Source organism: Lissotriton vulgaris, chromosome 9, assembly GCF_964263255.1.
Source record: "Lissotriton vulgaris chromosome 9, aLisVul1.2, whole genome shotgun sequence".
Lineage (NCBI taxonomy): Eukaryota > Metazoa > Chordata > Amphibia > Caudata > Salamandridae > Lissotriton > Lissotriton vulgaris.
Window position 1 is genome coordinate 329,740,210 of NC_141697.1, and position 27,209 is coordinate 329,767,418.

The following is a 27,209-nucleotide window of genomic DNA, read 5'->3' on the forward strand; positions in this document are numbered from 1 at the left end:
AAGCTTTTGTTACAGCAGGGCCTTTCTCCACCACTGTAGGTGAAGGTTTTTGTTGTGCAGCTGCTGCTGTGGTAGCCGGTTTTGTTACTGCCGCCCCTTCTTTGGAGTTTTTGAGGTTGGGTTTTTGGCCGGCGGTGTGGCCGGGAACAGAACCCTTGTTGGTTTTTAGGGCTAAAGTCAACACTTCTATCTGCTTTTCGATTTTTAACAGGGTAAGTTAAATAGGCTGCACGTAAGATTTAATTAATACCCCCAATCTGGTCAATAGTTGGTTATTTAAGCCGCAGGTTTCACACCCACTTCCCACATTACTGTCAACACTATGGTTGGCCGTAGTAGTGGAAAGGTTTATTATTTCTGTAGGTAGGGGATTTGGCTCTTGCTGGAGGGGAGCTGCTTGACTGGGGGACTGGATAGTGGGTAGAGCTTGGTGGTTAGGTTGTGTCGTAGTTTGGGTCTGTTTGCTGGCTTTTTTTTGTTGGGGTTTCTTTTTTTTCTTTGGTATCGCTCCCTCCCTTAAACCCCTGTTAGTAGTTGTGGTGGAGTCGTCCCTATTCGGGCTTGTAAAGAGAGCCGGGGTTCTTTCCAAAGACAAGGATGACTGAGATGGCTGTGAGGCTGATAGCTCAAGGGATACTGACAAGTCCACAGTACCTGGTACAGTATGAGAGTCAGCGTGTTCGTCCAATAGTGCACCAGGTTCTAAGGGGCGCAGGGGAGTTTTGGCTGCGGCTAATAGGCCCAGCGAGGAGCGTTTAGCCATAGCCAATTCCTGTGAAAACCCTCCGTTCCAGCAGGAGAACACCTTGGTTAATTGCGTCATTTGCCCTGGAAATAAATTGATCAATTGGGCCGGTTGTCTGAGCAGCACGTAGTGCCTTATTGCTTCTAGTACCTCTGGGAGACATACTCAAGATGTTAGGGCCAAAATATGGGACTTACAGAATGACAACGGGTGTACAATGATGATAAAACAGTTAGAATGATACAGTAATGCAAATGTCAATGGGGTGGCCCAGTCCAGTCTGACCCGGTCTTTAACGGGCTTAAACGGGCCAGCCCTTGGCCCGGGCTTCGCCCGGCGTCCCGCTCGCGTCCCGCGAGTCACTGGTAGTGACGCTTTTAAGCGCCTCCTGGCGCTGACAGGTGAGGCGGCTCACCGCTAGGGCTTCTGGTGATTGTAGTCCGCCCCTCGCTGGTCTCCGCTCGGCGGCCCCGCTCCAGATGGATGGAGAGCATGGGGGTGGCGGGAGACAAGCGGGCAGGTCTGCGAAATACACAGAGGGTCCGTAGAAGTTTTGATGGGTTCTGGAGTCAGCAAGGGCAAAGAAGAGTTCCCCCTCACAGTGGTGGTAGTGACGCTTTTAAGTGCCTCCTGGCGCTGACAGGTGAGGCGCCTCACCGCTAGGGCTTCTGGTGATTGTAGTTCGCCCCTCGCTGGTCTCCGCTCGGCGGCCCCGCTCCAGATGGATGGAGAGCGTGGGGGCTGCGGGAGACAAGCGTGCGGGTCTGCGAAATACACAGAGGGTCCGTAGAAGTTTTGATGGGTTCTGGCGTCAGCAAGGGCAAAGAAGAGTCCCCCCCCACACCCCCCCCCCCCCGTCTCAAGTCAAAACTGGTGGATCCAGACTGGGGATTATTTATTGACTCCTTTGATCTATGTTTATTTCAATAAACATGGTGTATTAATCCAGTTCATAGATCAGGTTTTACCACCTATTATGATAATGTTGTTTCTAATGGTCGAGTTAGACCTTCAGGAAGTGGGGGAGGGGTGGATGATGTGGTTCAAAGATTATGTAACATTATCACTGTTCGAGTTCCTGATTGAAGGAGACTTTTGATAAGTCCCTGTTGATAGTTGCAGGGGACTTAAATAAAGCATTCAAACCCCTGGATAATGCAGAGCATTCCATTACAGAAGAGGAGGATGGAAACTGGGGAATCCGGAGGTTTGACTTGTCACCAATTAAAAAATGGTCCAAGCAATCGATCCAACTGATGGGGATAACCGTTACTTTAGGCTTTAGAGCATGTACAGGCCAATCCCTTTCAGATCTTGCTGGTAAACATACATACAATCGTATCAACCATTCCAGCAGGATAGCTATATTTTACTTGACCGCTGGCTTTGGCATTTTATGAAAGATATGATGATCATAGAACGCTCAGATAGTTATCATAACACCTTACACCTCATGCTGCAGGGTATCCCCACACTCACGCCTAATGCTCACCCCCTATTCTGACAGGGAATATCAGCCTGTCAAAAACTTTACATACGCTAAAATGGTCACAAATAAAACACAGCCCAGATACAACTTCATTAATTCAAGGCAAAGTTGCAAATCCATCACACACCTTGATTAAACACAGACTGGGGGCAAAACTCTTTCAGCAAATAACAGCTATTCATGAAGTCCTATCTTACAATCTTATCTTAGATCTCCAATTACTAGGGAACCTACCAAGGAAGTAGGCAAGTTTAGAGCAAAAACTGGTATTATAAGAAATGCGAAGAGGCAAAACTCACACTCTTCAAATCGATTGAAAATAAGTACCCGACTAACATTGAAAGAGCAAGTAAAAATTAAAAAATGGCACAAGAATAGGCAAACAAAGTGGAAGAAGAGGGAGATGTAGCAGGATCGGAGTGCAGCTGCCCATTCAGGGAATCAAAAAGCTTGGAGGGGGCATAGATTCTGAATTCATGGTGCGGGCCGAAATTATCCCCATCTTTAAAAAAAGGAGCACATGATTATCCCCGCAATTACAGATCAATGAGTCTCATAGGTAGACTGCAAAACAATTTCTACATACAAATATTGAATGAATTATTGAATGAATTATTGACATGGCTAGACAAAAATAGGATTTTAGCTGATCTGCATGTGGGCTTCCAGACTAAGACCAGACCTTCAGTTCTGTACAATTTTTGGGAAGACAATGTTACTGGGCAAAGAGCACCTATATAGTGCATTTGCTGATTTCTGTCGGCTTTAGACATGATCCCCGAGTTAAGTTATAGAGGGCGGATATGGGTCTTCCAAAAAACCCTTCTGTCTACCATAATTTGGCTTCACAATAATAATTACACCCAGGATAGGTTGATTCCTAACGGAAACATATCCAGTAAGATAATACTAGATAAGTGGGTGAGGCAGGGATGTGTGCTGGGCCCAACCCTTTTTTTTCACTTTACATCAATAGTCTGGTTTCCTTCCCAGACATCCCTGGCAGTGATTATTCCCAAACGTGATCTATGAAATCCCAGTGCTGGCAATATGCTTTTGATCTCGAATACTCCAGCGGCCAGCTAGAGGCAGGTCTTGGCTGACCATTTTATGGAATTTTGTAAACATTGTGGGGTGGAGCAAAATGCCTCTAAAAAATAAAGTACATGACTCTCAATCCCTAAGGATTGTACAGGGACAATTTGAGAGCCGGCTTTGATAAAATTGAGCAAGTCACCAACTTTGATTACTTGGTTTAAGGATGAAAAATCATTGAATCTGTTCTTCACAGATCACTAAGAGCTGTTCTAAATATGTTTAATAAACAAAAAAACGAACTGTGAGCTCTCCCTTGGAAATCAACAGGTCTAAAGCTTTGGGTTCTGCACTTTATGGGGTAGAGCTCTGGGGAAATGAGAAGGAAACTAGGTTGATAGTAACGGAATAATACATTGTTAAAGTCCCTTTTTAATTTCCCCTAGAGAGCACATTTTATACTGTTGTTTTCTACTTTGGCCATCGCCCCCTTGCACATGTTTAAAAATTGAGACCCGCTTTATTGGCGCAGATTACAAACCATGCCAGAGATTGCCCCATACAGGAAGAATTCCACATTACCCCATACAGTTTTAATTACCAGTCCAAATCCCTGGCGTGTGCACATAAAATATTCCTTACTCAAATCAGGGTTGGGAGAGCTTTGGGAAAGGCCATGGAGGCAAATTCAGTTACACAAAGTCGGTTCTTAAAGAAAGATTTTATTGTGCCCAATGGGAACTGAATAAATACAAACATGGATCATTATCTGATACATTTCTGGGCCGCAAGGGCTCCCCTTCCTTTAAGCCTTTTTAGGCAATATAGACTCACCCTGTCTAGAAAGCTTTATGTTAAAATCAGGCATAAAATCTTGCCATTAATGATGTGTTGTCTGAAATCGGGCAGGATAAATATCAGTAGTGACAGTTGTTCAGCATGTAGGAAAGCCCCTGAAACGATGCCAAACTGCTATTCTTTTGCAAAGCTTAAAATATCCAGTGAAGAAATTGATGTTACCAATTTGTGGTCAGCCTGGGTTCAGACATCACTTATAAGCTCTAGAACTTTTAATACATGCACAGGTGATTTTGCGGTTCACAGCGTAGCAAATGTTCTGACTACTGCGTGGAAAATACGCAAGAAATCATGTACACAATTTCTGACATACAAGCCTCTATCCTTATATTCCATCTTATTATCCAGCCCCATTGGTTCCAGGTGTGTTCTATGACAAAGTATTGTTAAGCTATTATCTTTTGATATGTATTGATGAAATTAGATTTTAAAAATGTATTGTAATATTTAAAATGTAAGTTTTTATACTGTTTATTCTGCACTGGGTCTTGGGACATTATACTTGCTTCTTTGGCTGATGGAAATAATCTGCTATCTACTACTTCTGTTCTTTCGCATTCTAAGCAGATAACCTCTAAATAACGAACGAAGGGTGGATAGTCAGAGAAGTGGAATCCTGGAAAATATCTCACAAATAATTTGTAAATGTAAAACTTTTAATTAAATATAGAGTGACCATTTTTGGGTTTCTCTTATCGTACAGAGCAATCGGTATGTTTGCAAAAAGACCCTCTGTCAGCTTGGACTTAGAGCCCATCCACTGCTTGCCATTGATTGATTTTATTGCCACTCTTATTTGCTTCCTTTTCATTCGCTAGCTTGTGTAACTTTACTTTCTCTTCTTTTGCTTGTCCCTCCCCTAGAGCATGCCTCATTACATACGTCCTTCCACTGTCTACGTTCCAGGCACTACCTTTTTCGTTACACACTCCAAGAAAGTGGTGGATTCTTCAGCTCTGTCCCTCGTGTAGTTCTCTTGCCTAACTCCGCCGCGATCCGTGTCGGTCTCTTGCCTGTGTGCTTCACTCTCCCTGTTGTTTCCATCCTTTAATTGCTCCGATACCCTGTGGTGCTTTCTCACCTGTGCTCTTGTCCTGTTCCATGCTGCTCTCTCACCAGTGTTTCTTCCCCCAGCGCTCCACGATAGTCGATCGCCTGAGCCGTGTACTTTTCACCCACTCTCTAAGATTCTTCCACTCACCTGTGCTCTCTGTGTTGCTTCTCCCAGCTGCTTCTGGGGGAAAACACTTTTCACTACTTTTTTATTTACTGATCCAAATCATATATGCAAGCATAAAGCTGAAGCATCAATTTGTAGTCACATCAGCACTATATGATGCAGCCACAGAGTCATACAGCTTTTTCGGGGGTATTATCTTTAGACATGCTGTACAGCACTGCTAAAAACACTGGCATATATTTTACAGTCGACGTTTATGAGGGAGATTGGGCGGTAATTTTGTGGGTACTGTGAGTCTTTGCCCTCTTTGGGTATGACTATGATGTTTGCCTCAGCCATCGAGTCTATCTTTAAGAGATGGTTCAACTGGGTAACCTTCCTGAGAGGGGCGGATAATATCACGGCAAAGCACACAACCAGCCACACAGCAAGAAGAGGGATGTGGGCCACCCTAGATGCACACTTAGGGTCACACAAACCCCCGTAGACTGGCAACAGGCCAGCTTCCATAGGAAGCAATCAGCCACAGGCTAGAGGAAACCATTTTGTGTGCGGCCTGTTTCCCCCCCCCCCCTCCTTTTCTCTTCTTTTTCCTCCTTTCACACTTCCTTCCAAACTCTCGGGCCTACAGACACGCTGACTACCAATATGAGCAACAATGCCTATATGCCGTATGTTTACCATAATATGCCTGTATCTCATCTGTATGTGTCCCCGCATTACCACTGTACTGTATCTGTATCATATCAGAAAATGTCTTCAATAAAACTCTTTTGAAAAAAAAAAAAACACTGGCAAAGTAAATAGCTCCTAAAGGAGACTCTGCTGGCTTTGTAAATGCGGGTTTGATTAGCATATACAAGTGGCCTTAGAGTCTTATCTGAAGTTAACGACTCAGGAAATGCCTTGAAACAGCTTTGAAAATACTGCTGGGCGCCATATCTCACTATCAGTAATCATCAATTAATTTATTTTTATACACTCACCACAAGTATTGTTGCTTAGAGGAGCTGGCCTTGCCTATGCTCTCTCCGAGCCCGGCCGAGATACAAGAGGCAATAAAGGTCAGCAAGGCAGGCACAGTGCAATCTTAAGTGCGTTTGGGGACATAGCAAAGAATTTTTGGGGATCCCCTATTTTGAACAAATTTGAGCATATTGATCATTTTCAGCTATCTGAAGCCTTCAAGATGCCAACCAATATCAAATTATAGATGAAACTTTCAGAAATAGGGGCAGGCAACAAAAGCCGGAAGAAATACAAGCTGTTGAGTGTCTTGTCTGCAAACCAAATAGTGCCAAACGATAGATTGACCAAGCACTAATAAAGCATTTCTTTTTTAAACTTGGATCTATTTTTCCTTTTTTTATTTAACAAAATCGTTTTACATATAATTCAGTGCCTTTCAACCCTTCTCCGCCCAATGTACGGAAGACACGGTAAGGATGGATATTTACTGGACTAGTGCATAACATTAAAATAGGACATATAGGCGTAGCCCTGGGCTCAGCGGCTTTACTTGCCTAACTCCCATGGGAAAATGTGGTGTTCTTGCAGTGATAGTGAAAATCAAAGCAAAACTAAAGATTTCGACCATTCATTGCAGGCAATATGGCAATTTACTCCTTAATTCTTTTCCTCTGCCTTGTCCCTCGTCTTCTCTTTCTTTGCGAGCACTTCTGACTGCCAACTCTGCTGAGTAAAAGAAATGGAAAGGGTGGAAACCATCTAAAGTGAACTGTATACTAAGAGAAGGGAACTAAAGAGACGAGGCAAAGGCAGGTAGAAATAAAGATAAGTTAAATACTCAGATTAGGTATGAAAAGACATACGAATAAGAGAAAAATGGAGGCAGCCAGAGAGTGAGGTAGAGAGAACAGACGCAGAAAGAGTGGCAGAGAGGTTCAGGAGCCGTTGAATGGGGAGGTAAATTGAGAGCTTTGTTAGCGACTGATTTACTCGATACAGAGAAAGAGGAGATGGTTTCGAGAGAAAAGTCGTTGAGAGAAATGAAAAAGGGAGGTAGAAAGTGACGAGGTGGAGAGAGGGATGAGAGAGCGGTAATGTCGATGGAGGAGAAACAAGAGGATTTAAGGCCGAAATATAACAGTGACGTTAGAGCGAGAGGTGAGGTAGAGAAATTTGAGCTACAAAGAGTGGTAGAGATGGACAAGGACAGTGTTAGAAAGTGTGGAATAGAGAGAGCTGTACTGAGAGAGAGTTGAAGCAAAAATAGGTGAGGTAGAAAGTTGAGAGGGGAGTGGGTATATAGACATGGAGAGAGAGTTACAGCAAGAGAGATATAGAGAGAGGGATGGGTCAAATTAAAGAGAGCTATTATTTGTACACACAACAGGGAGAGAGAGGAAAACACACTATTCAAAAGTTTCAGGACCAAGACCCTCCCCCACCGAGGCGGCATGCTTCCTCATCTGGCCCCCGTCTCACCATGGTAATCCAAAGGTTACCACGCGGGCGCCCGCTGGAGCGCTTGTAAGAGCGTTGTGGGGAACACCTCGCAAATGGTACAGTAAACAGAACTTTAATGAAAAAAAATGCATAAGGGGCAGTTAGATTCTAGTTGATGTGGTGAACACTCACTATCGCATCAATAAAATCAAATGCACAATAAGAATCCCTGTAATATGGACCCCTAGTATGTGTCACTGGGGTGGTCACTATGGTAACCTTTGGATCACTATGGTGAGGAGGGACCTGATGATGAAGCCAACCACCTTGGGAGATGAGTGCCTTCATCTTTTTAATAAAAAACTTTAGCCAATCTAGTTTTTCCTGAGCAGGTACATTGATGTGCCTAGCTTCCCCATTTTTGAGATTTAAGTTTCAGGTACTCGTTGGGTTTATGAATTTAGGAAAGAGACATGAGAAAGAAAGACTTTTTTTATGTAATAGCCATCACTGAGAACACAAGGTATGTAGCTCAGCAGGCCGTGCACTTATGCTACGCTTTTATAAAGCGTGCACAAACAACTGCTGAAGTATTACTATGGTGGAATTCTCCTGGTGACGCCACCACGGAGCCCCTTGGAAAGTGTGGGATTTAGGAAGTTGCCCACCTTGTCTATGACATCACACTGTTCTGGATAGGCAGACTAGTAGGTGAAACCAGACAACCCTGGTGCATTTGCCCCACTATCGACACACTATAGATGCGTGCCTCGCTGTGCGAGGCCCCTAATCTACCGACAGAAATTGTGAGAGTCAAGAAAACTTTACTTCACAATGGCAAGTTGTTCTGGCTCTGGCTCCCTAAGAAGGACCAAGTCGAAATGATGCTTCGGATTTCCTTAGTTTACATTTAAATTTTAAATGTATTTCGGAGTGCTGGCCCACTGAAAAACTTAGGCCTACGTCCAGCAGTGCAGTTCACACTTTCAACATTGTATCCAGGTTGATACTTTCTGGGGGATGACTGAAAGTACAGGATGGCAGTTCAATAGCAACAAGAAGTAAATGGAAATTAAAATATAGCAATAGGAAGCATCAGTCTGCCAACGACAATTTATTTTAGTTGTATTTATTTGTTAAGTATTAACAAAATCAATAAGGTACTATGAAAAGAAAAACAATACTGCATACCAATAGGCATTGTTGACTCTTTAATTTGAGTGTCTCAGGTAAGATTAAACCCATTTCAATCGGAGAGAAAATAGCAATCTGAACGCTGATAAAGGTAAATGACAAGTTGGTCTTAATTGGTCAATTGGCTATTTCTAGGTAAAACCTTTTCCACCATTTTTAAAGGGTTCACCTGCAGTTCAGATAATCCATACAAATTTAACAGATTTGCCATTAAGGAACAATCAATTTACGAGCGTGGGAAGAAATATCACAGAACAACTCTTTCAAGCAGTCTTACATCAAAACGTACAATTCCCTAATATATAAAGTGCAAAAAAGACAGTTCTTTCCATTTATGTTAATTGTACATAATTATTCCTGCATATTCCCATTTTAGATGTTTTGGGGCTGTTAGAAACTGGGCTACTGGTTGACTAGGGCATGACCACTGGTAAAGCAGCAACCACTATCGTAGTCAGGGTAAGGGAAAGATAAACACTAAATTCACCTGTGCACACCCTCTGGTAGCTTGGCACTGAATGGTCAGGCTTAACTTAGAGGCAGTGGGTAAAGTATGTGTGCAACACTTTAAACAGTAAATCAGGGAAAACACCACACAAAAAGGTCCCACACCAGGTTACAAAAACAGAATTTAATTAATAAATAAAACAAGACCAAAACAACAAAAATCCAATGAGTAGAACTGGAGGTATTACATTTTACAGATTATAGTGAAATCTACCGCAAATAAGCACAAGTGCTAACAAGGGCTATCGAGTCGCGCTGGACTATTACAAAGTCACAAATTCAGGCTGACCGCAATGGAGTGCTGGCCAACTACAGGGACCCAGCTGGGCCTGCTAAACAAAGTGCCTAAATCCTGGTTGCAGAGTTCTGCGTGGGTCCTCGTTAAAGATGCATCGCACAGCTGAGGTGATGCGTTGGTTCCAAGATGTGGCGAGGCTGCTGTGCAAGGTCCTGTTGCATCTACATAGAGGATCTTATCAGCAGGGTTTGGGATGTGAAGTCCTGTGTTGGGATACAATGCGCAGCTGAGGCGATACGTCCAGCAGTGCAGTTCACACTTTCAACATTGTATCCAGGTTGATACTTTCTGGGGGATGACTGAAAGTACAGGATGGCAGTTCAATAGCAACAAGAAGTAAATGGAAATTAAAATATAGCAATAGGAAGCATCAGTCTGCCAACGACAATTTATTTTAGTTGTATTTATTTGTTAAGTATTAACAAAATCAATAAGGTACTATGAAAAGAAAAACAATACTGCATACCAATAGGCATTGTTTTTTACAATCTGCCCAATTGACTCTTTAATTTGAGTGTCTCAGGTAAGATTAAACCCATTTCAATCGGAGAGAAAATAGCAATCTGAACGCTGATAAAGGTAAATGACAAGTTGGTCTTAATTGGTCAATTGGCTATTTCTAGGTAAAACCTTTTCCACCATTTTTAAAGGGTTCACCTGCAGTTCAGATAATCCATACAAATTTAACAGATTTGCCATTAAGGAACAATCAATTTACAAGAATAAAACATGGACTATTGCCAAGAAATCAGAAAACAAGACAATTGTAATTTAAAACCCTAAGAATTCATCCACTAAACCAGCATCCCTCATTGTTTGAGGACGATCTGGTGGCCTAACATTCAATGTATGGCACGCTGAAAAGGTGATCTGATCCAACTAAATCTTGAATATGGCAGAAATTATTTCCCAGCTTACAGGCTTAAAATGTTGGGCGCACCAGGAGCTGAATCATACTGCCAGTGCAGAAGGGATCTGTGCACTTCTTTTTGGCGTACTGAACACATACATTTAGTCGAAATATCTTCGAGTTAGTGCACGTTTTTCTGACAGCAGAGCTGTGAAACGCCAAGAGGCAATTACTGCCCTGTGTTTACGAGCTCTGCTCTCGGCAAAACATGCATTTAACTCAGAGATATTTAGAGTTTATGTATGCGCTGAAAACAACATGATGATACACCCCCATACATCACCTGAGGGGAAACTTGGAGACTTCAAGCAACCAAACCAAAAGGTAAAAGGTAAGAAACCAGTTTACCAGTAAGAGAGTACACAAAGCATGCATTGTGGGTGATACTTTCAATTCTCAAAGTAGTATTGCACCAACTCTCTTACTTCTCAAAGAGATAGTGAAGACATATGCGCAGCTTCAGTGTTTATAACCATAAATGAGGGTTATATGAAGCACTTGCAACAGCAGATTTGAAGCCAGAAATAAGCCATAGAGTTAAAAAGCCATTGCTGTCAGTGCCAAGAAGCAAAATCTTGCAAATGGGTAACATAAGAGACATGCCCCATATCCTATGGCGCAAAGAAATGTGGATATTTTTCTAGTGGGACTACTTAGAAAATGAACATGAGTTTTGAGGGAGAGGTACTTTCCAATGTTCTTTCGTAAAGGAAGGAATGTAGGGGGAAGTACACAGTACTGTAGCACCGATGCTCGGTCTGAGGTCCAAGGTCTACAAATCAAGTGCCGAGTTCTGTAACAGAAATATTAACTATTCACACAGGAGCAGGCCACAAGCGTCGAACGGAGGTTGAGGACTAAAAAGGCATCTTTCCTTGGCGATCACATTTGCAATTTTACCCGATTATCGGATTAAATTTAAAGGAAATCTAATGAAGGATATTGGACATCTTGTGGCATTATTCATTGGAAAAAGAGAAGGTGATGGTTGTCAGACGTTGGTCTTTCATGATGAGTTTACAAGCCTTTTACATAATTCAGTGAGGAATATTAGTGCAATTTACACATTTTATTGTCCAGAATCTAGTTTATTCGTTCTTGTGATCCCCCACAGGTTAGTTACACAGTACACTTAGAACCAAACATAGCATACATACCCAACACAGCTCACGCGCCTTAACCCCTTCGAAGCTAATGACGAGCTGGGCTCGTCATGGCGCTTACCTGCCGTGCGCTGATGACAAGGCCAGCTCGTCATGAAACAATGTAAAACAATAATGTGCAGCACAGGACGGGAAAACGCCTAGCAGCCATGTGGTTAAAGAATTGTCACAAAGCCCCAGCAGTGCTGAAAATGTTCATGGTCTCCTACTGAACACATTAAGTAGAATTGTGTAAAGTCAAACAACATAGCGCAGATATGCCATCCAGCTGGGTGTCAAGGCGCTCACAATATCATTTACCATTAAACAACACACACAAACTATCAACATGACATGTTAGGTAGAACACACAGATGTAATATGCTAAAGAGATCCCACTGAGGTGCATATCAGTGCATGGTCATCAGCATTCACACATGCGACCACCACACACCACTATACATTATGCGGCAAAACTGAATTTATAACACCCAACCACACAGTCAAGATAAGCCAGCAGGTGGATGTCAGAGCTCCGCAGCGCCCACAATACCTTGGATTCAATTAATTCTAATGTGTACAAACTCACTAGGCAATGCACAAGCCAAACCAGCCAGTTAACACAAACAACTGGTCAAAATTCTGTAACTCATCTAATCATCAACAGCCAGCATCGTCACATTCCCTACTACTTAGTACAAATTACAAACACACTCTACTCTGCTCTGGAAACCTATGTGAGAAGGAACTGAACCAAACTGCACTGCAAAGGGTGGCTGAATGTAAGCCACATAAATAAGTTTAACATAAGGCAACAGATGATCCCTTAAATTGGAATCCAGTGAACGGTGTCACAGTGGGTTTTAAAACCCAACCAAGGATAATTAAACAAAGACACTGTGGGATCTGCATGGCCGCTGGTGCAGGCTGGGGCACTGGGCGGCCTCTTTAAGAGCCCAGTAGTATGCAAGGCACTCTTGTTTGTCAGTCTTTTTGCTCTTGAGCTCGCATGAAGCAAAACATGTCCCATCCGACTGAAAAAACAAAGCACTAGGGGTTGGGGCACTTTCCAGCCAATCAGATCGAGCGGCCTGTCATTAAAACATTGTCTGCCATTATGAACCCAACTGTGTATTATTTTCTGGTAACACGAGAGAGAGGGACTGTTCAGGCAGCGCGTGAGTGATTAATAGTGATGTGATGAAAGATTGTGCGGCAGTTGCTTAAGAAACGAAAACAACAAAGGAATAAACCACTGCGGGCATTGCCAGAGGTGGCATGACTTTGCACTGTGTACCATGTTACCATGGCAACAGGCTGTGGGAAGATGAATGTTTCAGATTGAGCCCGCTGCTCTGCAAAGGGCCATAAATCTAACTTGCACAGAGAGCACAGTAGATCTGCTGTCGAGCTGTACCCGTGGCCTGTTTATTTTCTTGCTATAATTATGACAAGGCGCACAAAACAATGAGGTCATTATTGGTGCCGAATGAGCAGAAATAATTAGAATCACATCTGCCGCACGAACCCATTCATCTCAGAGGGAAGGGGCTGGGGGCCCGGGTGCTGCTCAAAGACACGCACCCGGGCCTCCCGGCGGCTCCCAAAGATCAGGTGTGGCTGCACACCCATTTATGGGGAAAAGCGCACGCTTATTAAGGCTCTAACGTTTGCGCGTTATCAGTAGGGCAGTGACACTTACACCGCACCCTATGTAAGGAGAGCAGCCATTAGGAAATGGTGAGATCGGCCATCACTTAACAGCAGAACTGTTTCTTACATAAAAGGGTGTGTGTCTCTATTCATTCTCAGGTCCTGAGAAGTCAGTACCATCAACATGATCCTCATGCTAAAAGAAACAAGCATCTGCAATGCTAAAGGTCTCCCATTTACGCGAGTTTGAGATTTTGGCATTGTAAATGGCAATGCCTTTTATTTATGTTTTGGTTTTTAACCCCTTCGCTGCGGCGGCAATTCCACCGCAGCGCTAGGGGGTAGGGTGGGCCGCGCGGTGCTCTCCTGCTGGTGACGGAACCGCTCAGTCATTAGCCTCGGTAGCGCTGTGCTTATGACGGAGCGGTTCCGTCATGGCCCCGCCCGCTCAATAGTACGCCCAGCGCAGGCGTGGAATCTGCGCCGCGCAGGCGCGGCGAGCGGGCCATGACGGAACCGCTCCGTCATATGCACAGCGCTACCGAGGCTGATGACGGAGCGGTTCCGTCATCAGCACAGAACTGGTTAAAACATAAATAAAAGGCATTGTCAAACAGCGTTTCTGAATGTAAAGTATGTGTAAGCCTGAAGGGAGGAAATCTTATGTAGTGGTTGAACTGCAGTCAACAAAACCAGGCAATTAGGTTCCTACTTCTGGCCTCACCACTTGAACACTCTGGGGTCAATTCACGAAAGCATTTATGAGCGTGGGAAGAAATATCACAGAACAACTCTTTCAAGCAGTCTTACATCAAAACGTACAATTCCCTATTATAAAAAGTGCAAAAAAGACAGTTCTTTCCATTTATATTAATTGTACATAATTATTCCTGCATATTCCCATTTTAGATGTTTTGGGGCTGTTAGAAACTGGGCTACTGGTTGACAAGGGCATGACCACTGGTAAAACAGCAACCACTATCCTAGTCAGGGTAAGGGAAAGATAAACACTAAATTCACCTGTGCTCACCCTCTGGTAGCTTGGCACTGAACAGTCAGGCTTAACTTAGAGGCAGTGGGTAAAGTATGTGTGCAACACTTTAAACAGTAAATCAGGAAAAACACCACACAAAAAGGTCCCACACCAGGTTACAAAAACAGAATTTAATTAATAAATAAAACAAGACCAAAACAACAAAAATCCAATGAGTAGAACTGGAGGTATTACATTTTACAGATTATAGTGAAATCTACCGCAAATAAGCAAAAGTGCTAACAAGGGCTATCGAGTCGCGCTGGACTATTACAAAGTCACAAATTCAGGCTGACCGCAATGGAGTGCTGGCCAACTACAGGGACCCAGCTGGGCCTGCTAAACAAAGTGCCTAAATCCTGGTTGCAGAGTTCTGTGTGGGTCCGCGTTAAAGATGCACCGCACAGCCGAGGTGATGCGTTGGTTCCAAGATGTGGCGAGGCTGCTGTGCAAGGTCCTGTTGCATCTACATAGAGGATCTTGTCAGCGGGGTTTGGGATGTGAAGTCCTGTGTTGGGATGCAATCCGCAGCTGAGGCGATACGTCGATTTTAGTAAGCAGTGAGCTGCAATGAGGAGTCTTGGCATTGTCGTCGAAGCTGCCGTTGAGAGATGTGAGGAGCTACACAGGGAAAAGCATTGCATACTGGTGGTTTTGATGGTGATGTGTTGGTTCCAAGATACAGGAGGCAGCAGTGATGCAGGTCTTTTGCGACGGATCCAATCCGTGCAGCAGCAGCGATGTGGTGGTTCTGCTCGGGGATGCACTGCTCAGCCGAGGAGGTGCGTCAGTTCTGCTCGGGGATGAGACGCTAAGTAGAGAGGATGCGTCTGTTCCGCTGGCAAGGACCTCAGGCCCACTTCCAAGAGTCCAGGACTGAGTTGGCACCACTTGGAAGAGTAGACTCACAGATTGCAGAGTCCAGGTGCAGGGGTTGGAAGCCTGTTATATCCCTGAGGCTTTACATCAGGAGGCCAGGCAACTAGCACTTGAAGTCTCTCTGGGTTCTGGGGTCAAGTGATCTAGGTCCAGACCTTCTCACATAGGCCAGCATAGCAAAGTAGGAGAGCAGCAGTCCAGCAGACCAGCAGAGTGGCAGCCCCTCAAGAGCACAGCAGTACTTCCAGGCAGAGTATCCACAGGTTCAGGAGTATGTTATCCTGGTGTCGTCTGAGGTCCGGTACTTATACCCAGTGGCACCTCTGAAGTGGGGGAGGCTTCAAAGAAATGCATTTGAAGTGCACATAGGTCCTTCCTTCCTGTATGGCTCCAGGCCCACTACAGGGGAGTAAGCAACGCTTTGTGCGTGAACAGGACACAGCCTATTCAGGTGTAAGTGAGGCTGTACCCAACTTCTCCCTCCTATCCTGCCAGAGATAGCCCATTGAGTTATACCTAAGCTCCCATTGTGTGTGGCTGTCTAGGAGGTATACACAAACCCAAACTGCCAATTACACCTAGACATGAGATCAAAGACAGGCTACAGGCACCAAATAGCAAAGCAAGAAAATTGCAACTTTCTAAAAGGTGGTGGCATTGTGTGCAAAATAAAAATGGATTAGCATGTAGCCCGAGTGATTACCAGTGGCTGATATTAATGCAAGCGATCCACCCATCACTGTTTTGTATACTTATTGTTTTGCCCTAAGTGGAACAGGTATGCCCCAAAGTGGGTTCAGTGCACACAGTGTCACTAGAACCAAGATGTACCCGGCTGATATAACTAGGGCAAAATCGGTCCTGGGTTGCTTGTATTCCAGTTCATGGAGGACTTGGCTTAGCACTTCGGGCTGGACTGCTCCTATTGGACCAAGGTCAATACTGATTTGCATATAGCTGGGTCTAAACTGAGGTGGCCTCGTGTGCAAAATAACAACGGATTGGGATGTGGCCTGAGTGATTATCAGTGGCAGAGATTAATTCAAGCATTACATCCATCACTGTTTTGTAAACTTTCTAAAAGTGGTATTTTCAGAAGTGTAATTTAAAATCAGACTTCATCATTAGTTAGGATTTTAAATTAGAATTCCAGATACAAAAAACTTTAATCATTATATTATCCCATTTGGAATTTACACAAAGTTTTTTTCACTACCAGGGCATGTAAAGCTTAAAGGCACCTGTCTTATAAACGAATTGCACACTGCCCTCTGGGCTGTCCTGGGCCTACCTTAGGGAGTGACTTATGCCAGGCCAGACTTTTGCCAGGCCCAAGGTTTGGGCCTGGCAAAAGGTTTAATTTGTCAGGTCGAAATGGCAGTGCAAACCTGCACACACACGCTGTGAAATCGCAGGCCTGAGACATGGGTAAAGGGCTACTTCAGTGGGTGGCACAATCAGTGCTGCAGTCTCACTGGTAGCATTTAATGCATAGGTCTTGGATACAGGCATTACCACTTTACTGGAGACTTATAAACAAATTAAATTTGCCATTTGGGGATGAAGCAATATTACAATGTTTAGGGGAGAAGGCACAAACACTTTAGCACTGGTCAGTAGTGGTAAAGTGTTCAGAGTTCTCATACCAGGATAGATGAGATCCGAAAAACATGGAGGAGGAATGCAGAAGGGTGGGGAAAAACCACCCAAAGGCTGTCAGGTATAACAGGGGCCAATTCCCAAAGCAATGTAAGAGTGCGTAAAAGAGTACCACAGACGTAATACTTTATATACTTCAAAATGCCTAATGTGATTGGACCCTATAGTGTAATACTGAGGAAATCATTAATATCCAGTTGTTAGCCTTTTTGCAGACTAGACATTAACATATGTTTCTTTGTGTTTAAAAAATCCAACCTGTGTCTGTCACATTAAAACCATATGGTCTCGCAGTATGGAGACTGCGCAGTTTCCAAGTACAAGAATAATACTTCTTATCATATATAATTAAACTATTCTCCACCCGGGGAACAAAGGGATTTTTGTTCCCTGCTCAATGTACATTCTGTTCATGTACTATCAACACAAGAAACGCCCATGTCTAGACGTGCTAACGTGGTCTAATGTAGCAAATCACTCATTTTATTCTGATTTCTAACTTCCTTCCCAAATATGAGAAATTATTCAGGTTCGTAAAAAGGCTGCTCAAGCAAAAGCAAATAAATCAGAATTTGACATTTTATACAGCATTTCAATTTTTTTAATAAGCACCAGTATAATGTAATTTGGATTTGAGCAACTCCTTGAAAAAATAACATCCCACCTGTTGGTTTACAGTAAAGAGGAAGGAAATAGGTTTAGCTAATGATTAACAATGTTCGATTACACCATCCTAAATACTTGGCAAGGTATCAGTTACCAGAAAACATTACATTACATAACACACTCCTACAATCTTTAATACACTATTGGCTAGACGTACAAAACACTTGTGGCAAAATACTAGCTGCAAATTGCAGCCATTTTTTTTGTGACCAGTGTGGAATTTGCGGCCAATGTATTCATGTCAATGTAAACAATTCTAAATCACAGTGGGTCATAATCCGATCTATTTTATCAATATTCAGATTAGGTAGGTGGCGACTCACTACGATTGGCGACTACCATAGGGACTGCGGCCGGCTTGGGGTCTTAACCACCATTTTAAATAAACTATTGTTTAGTGCAGCCCATTATCCTTAAAGGAAATAGGTCAGTATAAAAAAAATATTTTAAACTTTATTAAGGCTTATTGAGTAGAAAGTGGTTCTCTGGATCACTGCCTCCTCCCGAACAACATTCAACATTTACAAAGGGGAAAGGATCCTAAGAGAAGGGTCGAAAAAAGAACAGAAATATCCCTGATCAGCAGATCAGTAAAATCCCATGGGAAATCGTAAGTCCTTCAAACCTCGAAGTTATGACGCGTGGCAAATGGACAGATTTGTGAAAAGGACTGACTGGTGTCCAGTTTACACTAAGCGAGTGCCTTAATCTAGCTGGTTGCCTGTGGAATTTATTTCCTGCAAATGGACTTTGAGCCTTGGTTTAAGAGTCAGTGTGAAATTTTACCAAAGCAGTGAGAACAGGAGCGTCCCATGAGTTTTTCATATACTACTCATTTCAGGCATTATTTGCCCTAGTTGCTTCTCTTCTGTAGAAATGGAGAATAATGAGGGGGCAAGAAATATTACCTTTGCCACTATTAAATAACATGAAGCACTAGTCCTTACAGGTATCATGCACTGGACCTCTCAAGGGCCTGGGACAGGAAGCCCTGTAGTATAACAGAAATTGTTTTCCTTTCATCATTCAGATGCCACTAATAAAGATGCAAGTCTGCATTTCTCAGTTTTGCAAATTCAAAATAAATACCTTTTGCTAAATTGTACTTCTGTATGTGTAAACTGCCTTTTTTTGTAATGACTCAGACTTGCTTTGATGTACAGTGTTGCCAATTGTGTATTCCTAACTATCTGGATAAACTGAAGTCTTGCATGGTGTCCAGAACATGGTAGTTGACTGATGAAGTATTTACACAGGGGCGGCTCCTCCGCTAAGGCGGAGGAGCGTCGCCCCACTGCTGTGCGAGAAGTGTAAAAAGGAAAACTAAAATGATACCCAGCATTATTATGGTTTTAGTTTTCCTTCCTGCTTGGGTGCGTGGCTGCCCAGGGCATGGGAGGAGTTCAAAGCACACTCTAAAGTGCACATGACTGTTCGACCGGCCCAAAAGGGGCGGTCAGACCATCATGCGCACTTTGCATCTTCCCCACCAGGCTTCATTACACATCCTGGTGGGGAACATACAAAGTCTACAAGCCCTTGTCTGAGCACCGATCCAAGTCTTAAGGCAGTGGTGTGATTGGGCAGGGGAGGCTGGGAGCTTCCTGTTACGGCACAGATGAGACAGAGCAGAGGCGGGCAGCACCGGGCGGCACCCAGGTAAGTCATTTTATTTGTATTAGTTTTATACTCCCCTCTGCTACCCCACTCCCCCACACTGCCACCCACGCTTAGTAGCGGCCGCTACTGTACTCACATTGTGATTTAATGTCCTCATCAGCCATTCCTCTTAATAAGGCATATTTGTCCCCTCTGTAAGTGAGGACCTATGGGTTGCAACCACAGCCAGGCCTTTGGTGGAAACTCCCTGGGCCACATTCATATCACTGGGCACAGTTGTGTATTGATAACTATTGACCTATAATGGTCAAAATGAGCAACTGTCAGCAACACCCCCAGACATGAATTTGAGCAAAGGAATACGTTTGATCCAATGATTATTCTGTCATTCTACTTAATTGAGAGATATGCAGTCTGATATCCATGGAATGGCGACAAAAGTCAACCGTGGAAAAGAAATTGGAAGGGATGTGCAATCATTTGCAATCTAATTACCTGGATGTTTGCAGGCAATTAGAAATGTTAATTAACAGGGTGTGTAAAAGCGTCTTTCTAACGCAGTTTTAAAGCAAAACTTACTGCTACAAGGAGAGGCAAATATGAATCTTAGAAATCTAGAATAACGAAAATGAATACACAGTTACAGATTTAAAGTGACAGGGAACCGAGCAACAGTTGAGCATAATATATTGCACATACTAGGTCTGAGAACATGAAGGTGGAGTAGAGTGCCTTCACGACAACAGGTTATTACAACCAAGAGGGCAGAGAAGAGAGATTGTATTGCAAGTGAAAAGGAAAAGGGAAGACTAGAAATATGCTGAGCCACTCGTATGCCAGAATGACAATGATGGAAACTTATCACGGAAGAAAGGGAAGCAAAAACTTCTACACTTCTAAATAAACTGAATGTAATTTTCTAGACTGTAACCATGCCGGTACCACAATGGTAATTTCTTGTTTTGAAAACGCATATTGTGACTTTTTCTGGCAGGTTGCTATCGCCTGCTTTGGTGTAGGGGGTTGACCACCAAAAAGATCTCCCCCTTTTGGATCAATAGAAGGTAAAACTAAAGGGCTCCTTTAATTCACTCTGAAGAATGCAACCTAGTTAAAGCTTACTTCGAGACAGCAGAACTACGAATAGACCACCCTTAGGTGAAGGTTCTGGGTACACAGTAGTGGCTCCTGGTGGGATTGCCACTGGGCGGTGACGTGTGGCGGGGGCGGGCAGGGTGGGGTGTAGTAAATACCGGAATATGGATGAATGCAGGTACGTTGACAATTAAATCAATAAAACGAATTCCGTTGTGCGTATTGCATCGTCAAATGTAATCAAATCTAAATGTATACAAATAGTTATTCATCCAAAAACAGTGCAGCAGTTTTTTATATCTTTAAGTTATCTTTTGATATCTTTAATTAAAAGGTACCTGAAGGCTTCAAGTATCATTCGTTCAGAACACAGTGGCATAACATGTTTGAAGGCTTTTCTGAAGTCGTCCAGTGTTAAAAATCCTCGGCCTTAAGGGTTAAAAAGGGACACAGTAAACACAAACAAGTTAAGTGAACAAAAAATATATCCAACTGTGGTAAATTTAAATTACCTATACTTAATTTATGCGGTAAAGTTCAATAAGAATAACTCAGTCAAAAATAAGAGACAGAATCCGTGGTATTTGAGGTTTTAAAAGGGGTTTTATTCCTTAAAAAGGAATTGGTTCGAACCAGGCAATCGGGTTCCATCACCACGAAGGTTCAGGAAGGGATAGACAATACTTTATTGACAGGTTATCATATATATAGTCAATGCATTACAGTAAAGACATATGCAGGAGGCGTAACAACTGGGAGAAACGAGATAAGGACATATGTACGTAACAGAAGGCGTGCATGAAGGCGTACACGGGGGTGTGTGCTAGACAACGTCACATGAAACGTATCACAAGTGGGTGGATCCATAAGTGAATCCTGCAGTGTCAGCAGAAATATGTGGCAGAGATGCACGCGCAGCAGCATGACGTGTGATTGACGTGGAACTGGAGGGTGAAGGGGACTTGACATTTAGCCCTACATGAGGGGACAGAAGTCTGGGGTGTCAGAACAACCTAATCCCAAATCATATCTAATATCTTGTGTTTGAGGAACAGTATTATCTAGAAGGAAAGGTCTCTCGGGCAGAGGCTATTCTATACTGACTGCTAATGCGTGCATATGCGACTACGTGTCTACATGAGATGTGAGGGGCCATGGGCCTACCATGGTAACGGAAGCTATGAATTACTTGCATAGAGACAGTGAGGCAGGGCCCTTTGCTCTGCAGCTGGGAAGGATGTTTTCGTAAACTACTAGACAGGAATGTATTTTCGAGGAGCGGAGCAGATAACTTGAAGGTTGAATACAGTCTTTGGCAGGCAAGGCAGGCCGAGCCAGGCACAGCTCGCCGCGCAGGGAGTAAGTCAAGGGTCAGGAAGCAGCAGACTGCAGCTTTCAGAGACAGAAGGCAGAAAAAGGCTCGATGGCAGAAATCAGGGCCTAACTCGCCAGAGCTAGAAAACATGAAAGTGCACCACATAAAGACGTTGGCAAGGTACACTTAGGAACGGAATATCTGACCCATTCATGGTGGATCTGAAAGAGGACATGTTAACGTTGGACGCAAATGTATTTGCGTCTTCATAGCTGGAAGTGGAGGGAACATACATGTACTTAAAGCACGTACATGGAGCCGGTGGGGTCTACGATAGGGGACACAACTGACCATAAAATTCATATTACCTCATTCCCTCCTTGTCCCCTACGGACCCTTCATGATATATCAATCCTCATCAATCTATCAATCTGTTCATGTAACATCATTTGCTCTTCTTTCTTCTTACGGCGTTTTGAATGAGGACTTGAATGAGGAATACATGATGTGGCGCACAAGCCGCAAATCGCTGGCCCACATTGCAGACATAGGCAGCAACTGAATACTATGAGAAGGCCAATACCTAGGAAGGATAGGATTTTCCATCCCCAGGCTGACAACGTGGTCCAGAACCAACCGGACCAAGTCCAGGTGCCTGGATTCTGGTGTATCAGACTTGCAATTTTGTGGAGACGAGTGATGGCTCTATATACTGATGGCGCGTTTTCTGGAATGAAAACACAGCAGCTCGACCCGATGACTCTACAGGCTCCGCCCCTATCGGCCAGGATGACGTCAAGAACGAGACGATTTTGAAGAACAACAATCCGCATAGCAGACTGCTCCTCTGTTAAGTTACCTAGGGCGGAAGTAGTTTCATTCACTACTGCTTCGAGGGTTCTGGTTAATTTACGTATCAGTTTACTATTAAAAACAGCACCTAAGTAGGGAAAGAAACCTTTATTGAAGTCTGTATATTGTTCCCATGCCGTTTCAGTGTAGTCGACAATCGGGAGATCTCTCTGTGGTCTATTGTGTACTAGATGGGTGTTCCTATGATAATCAGGAGGGGCTAGGAAAACAGGTGGCAGAAGGAATGCAATGTAACAAGTGCTGTCCCAATCTAGAGGTAAGCGTATATATGCGGTATGACCACAAACGAAGTAGGAATGACGTGAAGCTTTAAATGTAGACTTGCCCTTATCACTGAATTCGATCACAGTAGTACATTTACTATGACCCAAGTGTACTGAACCATTCTTTCTGACAGATAATTCACCTTTGACTGGTAGTACGGACATAGCAGGCAAGACTGGTTCGGATTCGGATTCAACATTCAGAATCATGAGGTTAAGTGTAAAGTTACCTAATCCATATACTTCATTTTCTAGATCAGTTCCTGTTCTTTTTGGTAGACCCTCCTTGTCAGGGAAACATACTTTATGCAGAACCGTGTTCAGATTTCCCCATACCCAGTTGCCCTGGTAAACTACGGAATTGGAATCTAGAGAGTTCATTAAACTAAACCATGCCCCACAGGAACCATTGTGTGTAAACGGGTACGGGAAGAGGGGCAGAACTCCCTTGTATTTCTGATAGGGAGGGAGTCGGCCACATATCCAACAATTGGTAGCATTGCTGGTCTGATGGGAATGATGTAACATACTAATGAATGTGTTGTTGCGCAGCGCAAGTCGGTAAGACAATTCATGCGGGGGCAGTTCACTGAAAGAGTGCTCGGCAGTGACATTGAAGGGAGAATGTGCACGCTTGAAAATAGGGTAGTAGATATGCAACAGTATACTTGCAGCAATAATCAAAAGACTTAGGAAAAACATAATCAATAGTGTAACGATGCAGTGGCTGCGAAGAGATTTACAATATTCACGTTTCTTGAGCTGTTTCTGTCTATCTCTCTCTCTCTATTGGGGTCTAGGGGATACATGTCAGAAAACTCGTTCAACCGATTCACCTAGGGGAGGACTTAAACAATTAAACTGTCTGACTTGCTAGACCTCAATTTAAGTCTGTATTCCTGGGAAGAAGTTTTCTCGACCAGGGGGAGTTTTGAGTCAGTCTGTGGAGGAGGGCCGGGCTGGGAGTTCAGATCTGGAGGCAGTCCATGAAATTTCTTGATACGACTTGAGTGGAGCCAGCCCTTGCGGCCCTCCACCTTCACGGCTGTCCTTGTTGTCAGAAGTACTAGTCTTGGTGCTTGCCAGCGGGGCTCCAGCGGACTTCTTCGGTCGAAATTCCTTATGAAAACATATTCTCCTGGAACCACTTCATGGGGCTTCACCTCGGTGTTGTTGGGAAAGGCTGCAGCTACCTGTGAACGACAAGATTGTAGTGCAGACATCAAGGAGGCAAGGTAATCGGTCAGCATAATGCAGTCAACATCAGTGATTTTTCTAGGCAAAGGCGTCCCCCACATATTCGGTGGCCTACCAAAGACCACCTCGTACGGGGATAGCCCTGTTCTGGAGTGTGCGACCATTCTTATGTAAAAGAGTGCGACCGGCAAAGCTACTATCCAGTCGACTCCTTTCTCTCTACAGATCTTGGCAAGGCGAATTTTCTGAGTCTGATTATGACGCTCCACGAGGCCTGCTGCCTCGGGATGCCGGACACAGTGGAACTTCCATTGGTAGCCGAGCAGGAGAGATACCTGCTTCATTAACTCGGACGAGAATGGCTGACCGTTATCGGAGTATACGATGCGGGGCAAACCATATCTGGGGAAAAATTCACGAACCAGCTGCTTGGCAGTGGTCGGAGCAGTGTAATCTGGGACTGGATATGCTTCTGTCCAACGGGAGAGTGCACATACAACTACGAGGACATATTTGAATCCTCGACAACGTTCCATCTGGATATAATCCATCTGGAGGACTTCAAAAGGGTGATCGGGAGGATGAAATCCACCTTGCTCTACGGGAATGCTTTTACCTGGGTTAAACTGACAACAGATCATGCAAGTACGCACTTTCTGTTTGGCTGCTGCTCGTAAATGTTTATTGAACCAGATGTTTTGAATACTGTCTAACATGGCTTTTTCTCCTAAATGTGCAGGACTATGTACTGTGTTAATGATTACTTGGACCATAGAGTCAGGGAGAAACCATGTAGATTTTCCCTTCGTCATCCATCCTTGATCTGTCTGGATCCCTCCTAGTTCAGTCCATTTCTTGATTTCGTCTGGCGTAGCATGTGTCTGTATGTCAATTACATCTAGGGCGGGATCCCTAACTGTCATGCAATGTGTCGGTGTCTGGACTATTGTCTTTGTTAAGTCAGTTGCGTGAGTCTGAGTCTGAGCTGTATGCTTGGCTGTTCGGTCTGCCAGGTCGTTACCCTGGGAAATGATATCAGTGACTTTTGTATGTGCCTTGCACTTCATGATGGATATTGCTGTAGGCAGATGTATTGCATCTAACAGAGTTTGAATAAGGGGACCGTGCTGAATTTTGGCCCCGTGAGAAGTCAAATAACCTCTCTCTCGCCACAGGACACCGAAGTCGTGTACGACTCCGAATGCATAGCGTGAATCCGTGTATATGTTAACTCTCTTGTTTTTAGCTTGAATACAGGCTTGAGTCAGAGCGATGAGCTCTGCTGCTTGAGCAGACAGGGTGTCAATACAATTTGTTTCTATGACTTCAGTTTCTGTCGTGACTGCATAAGCGGCCACTAATTCTCCTGTACTTGTTCTCATGCATGAACCATCCACATAAAGTGTCAGGTCTGGATCTGGTAATGGAGTGTCTGTCAAGTCTTGTCTAGGTTTCGTCGTAATAGTAATGACTTCAATACAATCATGTGCCAATGGATCTGTCTCACTTAATGGCAAAAGTGTAGCAGGGTTTAATGTGTTGCAACGTCTGATTTCTATGTGTGGCTGAAACAATGTCAATTCATAACCTGTCAGTCGTGCTATAGTCAAGTGCTGGGTCTGTGTTCGGTTTAAAAGAACTTCCACGGAGTGTGGAACTTGCACTGTCAACTGGTGTCCTAACACTATAGAATCACTTTGTCTGATTGCTAGAGCTGTTGCTGCTACTGATTTCAAACACGCAGGCAGAGCCTGGGCTACTGGATCTAATGTACTAGAAAAAAAAGCACACGGTTTGTGTGATCCTGCTTGTTCTTGCGTCAGCACTGACAATGCAGTACCTTCGCGTTCTGTGACAAAAAGTGTAAAAGGCTTGCTGTAACATGGTGTCGCTAAAACTGGTGCTTGACATAAGGCTTTCTTTAAGTCGTCAAAAGCTTGTGTATGTTCCTGGGTCCAAGGGAGGGCAGTCGATGTCGCTGCCTCCTGGGTTGTCAACTGTATGAGTGGTTTTGCTAGAAATGCGTACTGAGGAATCCATTGTCTGCAGTAAGAAGTAAGGCCTATAAAGGCTCGTACCTCCTTTTGTGTCTTGGGCTGTGACATGTGTACAATTAACTGAATGCGGTCAGGTGTTAGCTGTCTCCCCCCTTTGGACAGCAAGTGCCCAAGGTAAACAACTTGCTGAACACAGAATTGCAGCTTCGAAGGGGACACCTTGTGTCCCTTGTCAGCCAGGAAATGCAAAACCGTCAGTGACGCTTGCTCACATTCAGGTTCGCTGCGGGCGGTGATCAATAGATCATCGACGTACTGTAACAGGGCAGTGTTATCAGGCATGTGTATACTGTCTAGTTGTCTTTTCAGTGCTTGGCTATAGATGCTGGGGCTTTCTGTGAATCCTTGAGGTGCGCGCGCAAATTTGAAGCTTCGTCCATTTAAACAGAATCCGAAAAGGTATTGGCTTTCCGGGTCAATGGGAACACTAAAGAAGGCGTTCTTCAGGTCAATTACAGTAAAGAACGTTGCTTCGGAATCAATGGCTGTCAATAGAGACGAGATATCTGGAACCACGGGGTATTGTGGTACAATGCATTTATTTAATTCGCGCAAATCGATAACTAATCGATAAACAGGAGGTGCATTTGGATCAGTACGTTTAAGAACTGGAATGATAGGGGAATTACATACATTGGAGTCGGTTTCTACAACCACTCCTTGTGCAATGAGCTCGTCAATGATTTTCAGTAAAGCCGCTACAGCATCTGGAGGTAACTTGTATTGTCGAATTCGTGGTAAGACTACTCCTGGTCTGAGTGTGACTCGATATGGTGTAATGTGCATACAACCTACATCAGTGGGGCCTTGTGCCCATAAATGTGCAGGAACATTCTGTAATCTGGGATCAATATCTCTCAACACATAGTGACCTTTAAAATCACGTAGAAACAGTCTTACTCCTTCCGGAGAACAGCAAATAACAGCTCCTAGAGCTTTCAATGTCTTTATACCTAACAAGTTTTCTGGACATGATTTCGTTAGTAATAAATCTGTAGTACGTGTCAATGGACCAACTGCAAGGGGAAGTGGTTGCGATACTTCATTAATAATAGGCTTTCCTGAAAATCCAAGGGAAACATTCTGTGAGCCTGAGAGGGGTGCCCCTGGAACCTCGTCGTGACTAATAGTT

General features: G+C 43.8%; 1 protein-coding gene across 3 annotated transcripts in view; it reads right to left on the minus strand.

Annotated features, from left to right (window-relative positions):
- Positions 1–27,209, minus strand: part of EFCAB11 (EF-hand calcium binding domain 11) — a 460,557-nt gene that overhangs the window by 200,120 nt on the left and 233,228 nt on the right. Inside the window, exons 5-6 of one of the 3 annotated variants that reach the window (XM_086937642.1) lie at positions 20,711–20,801; positions 8,895–10,014 (exon numbers count right to left, since the gene is read on the minus strand). The exons of 1 other annotated variant lie outside the window; for it this stretch is intronic. In XM_086937642.1, the coding sequence (XP_086793768.1) occupies positions 9,969–10,014; positions 20,711–20,801 (137 nt within the window). In that variant the 3' untranslated portion in view covers positions 8,895–9,968. Of the gene's footprint in view, positions 1–8,894; positions 10,015–20,710; positions 20,802–27,209 lie in introns of those variants that run through there. One more of the 3 variants, XM_086937640.1, reaches the window with a different exon arrangement.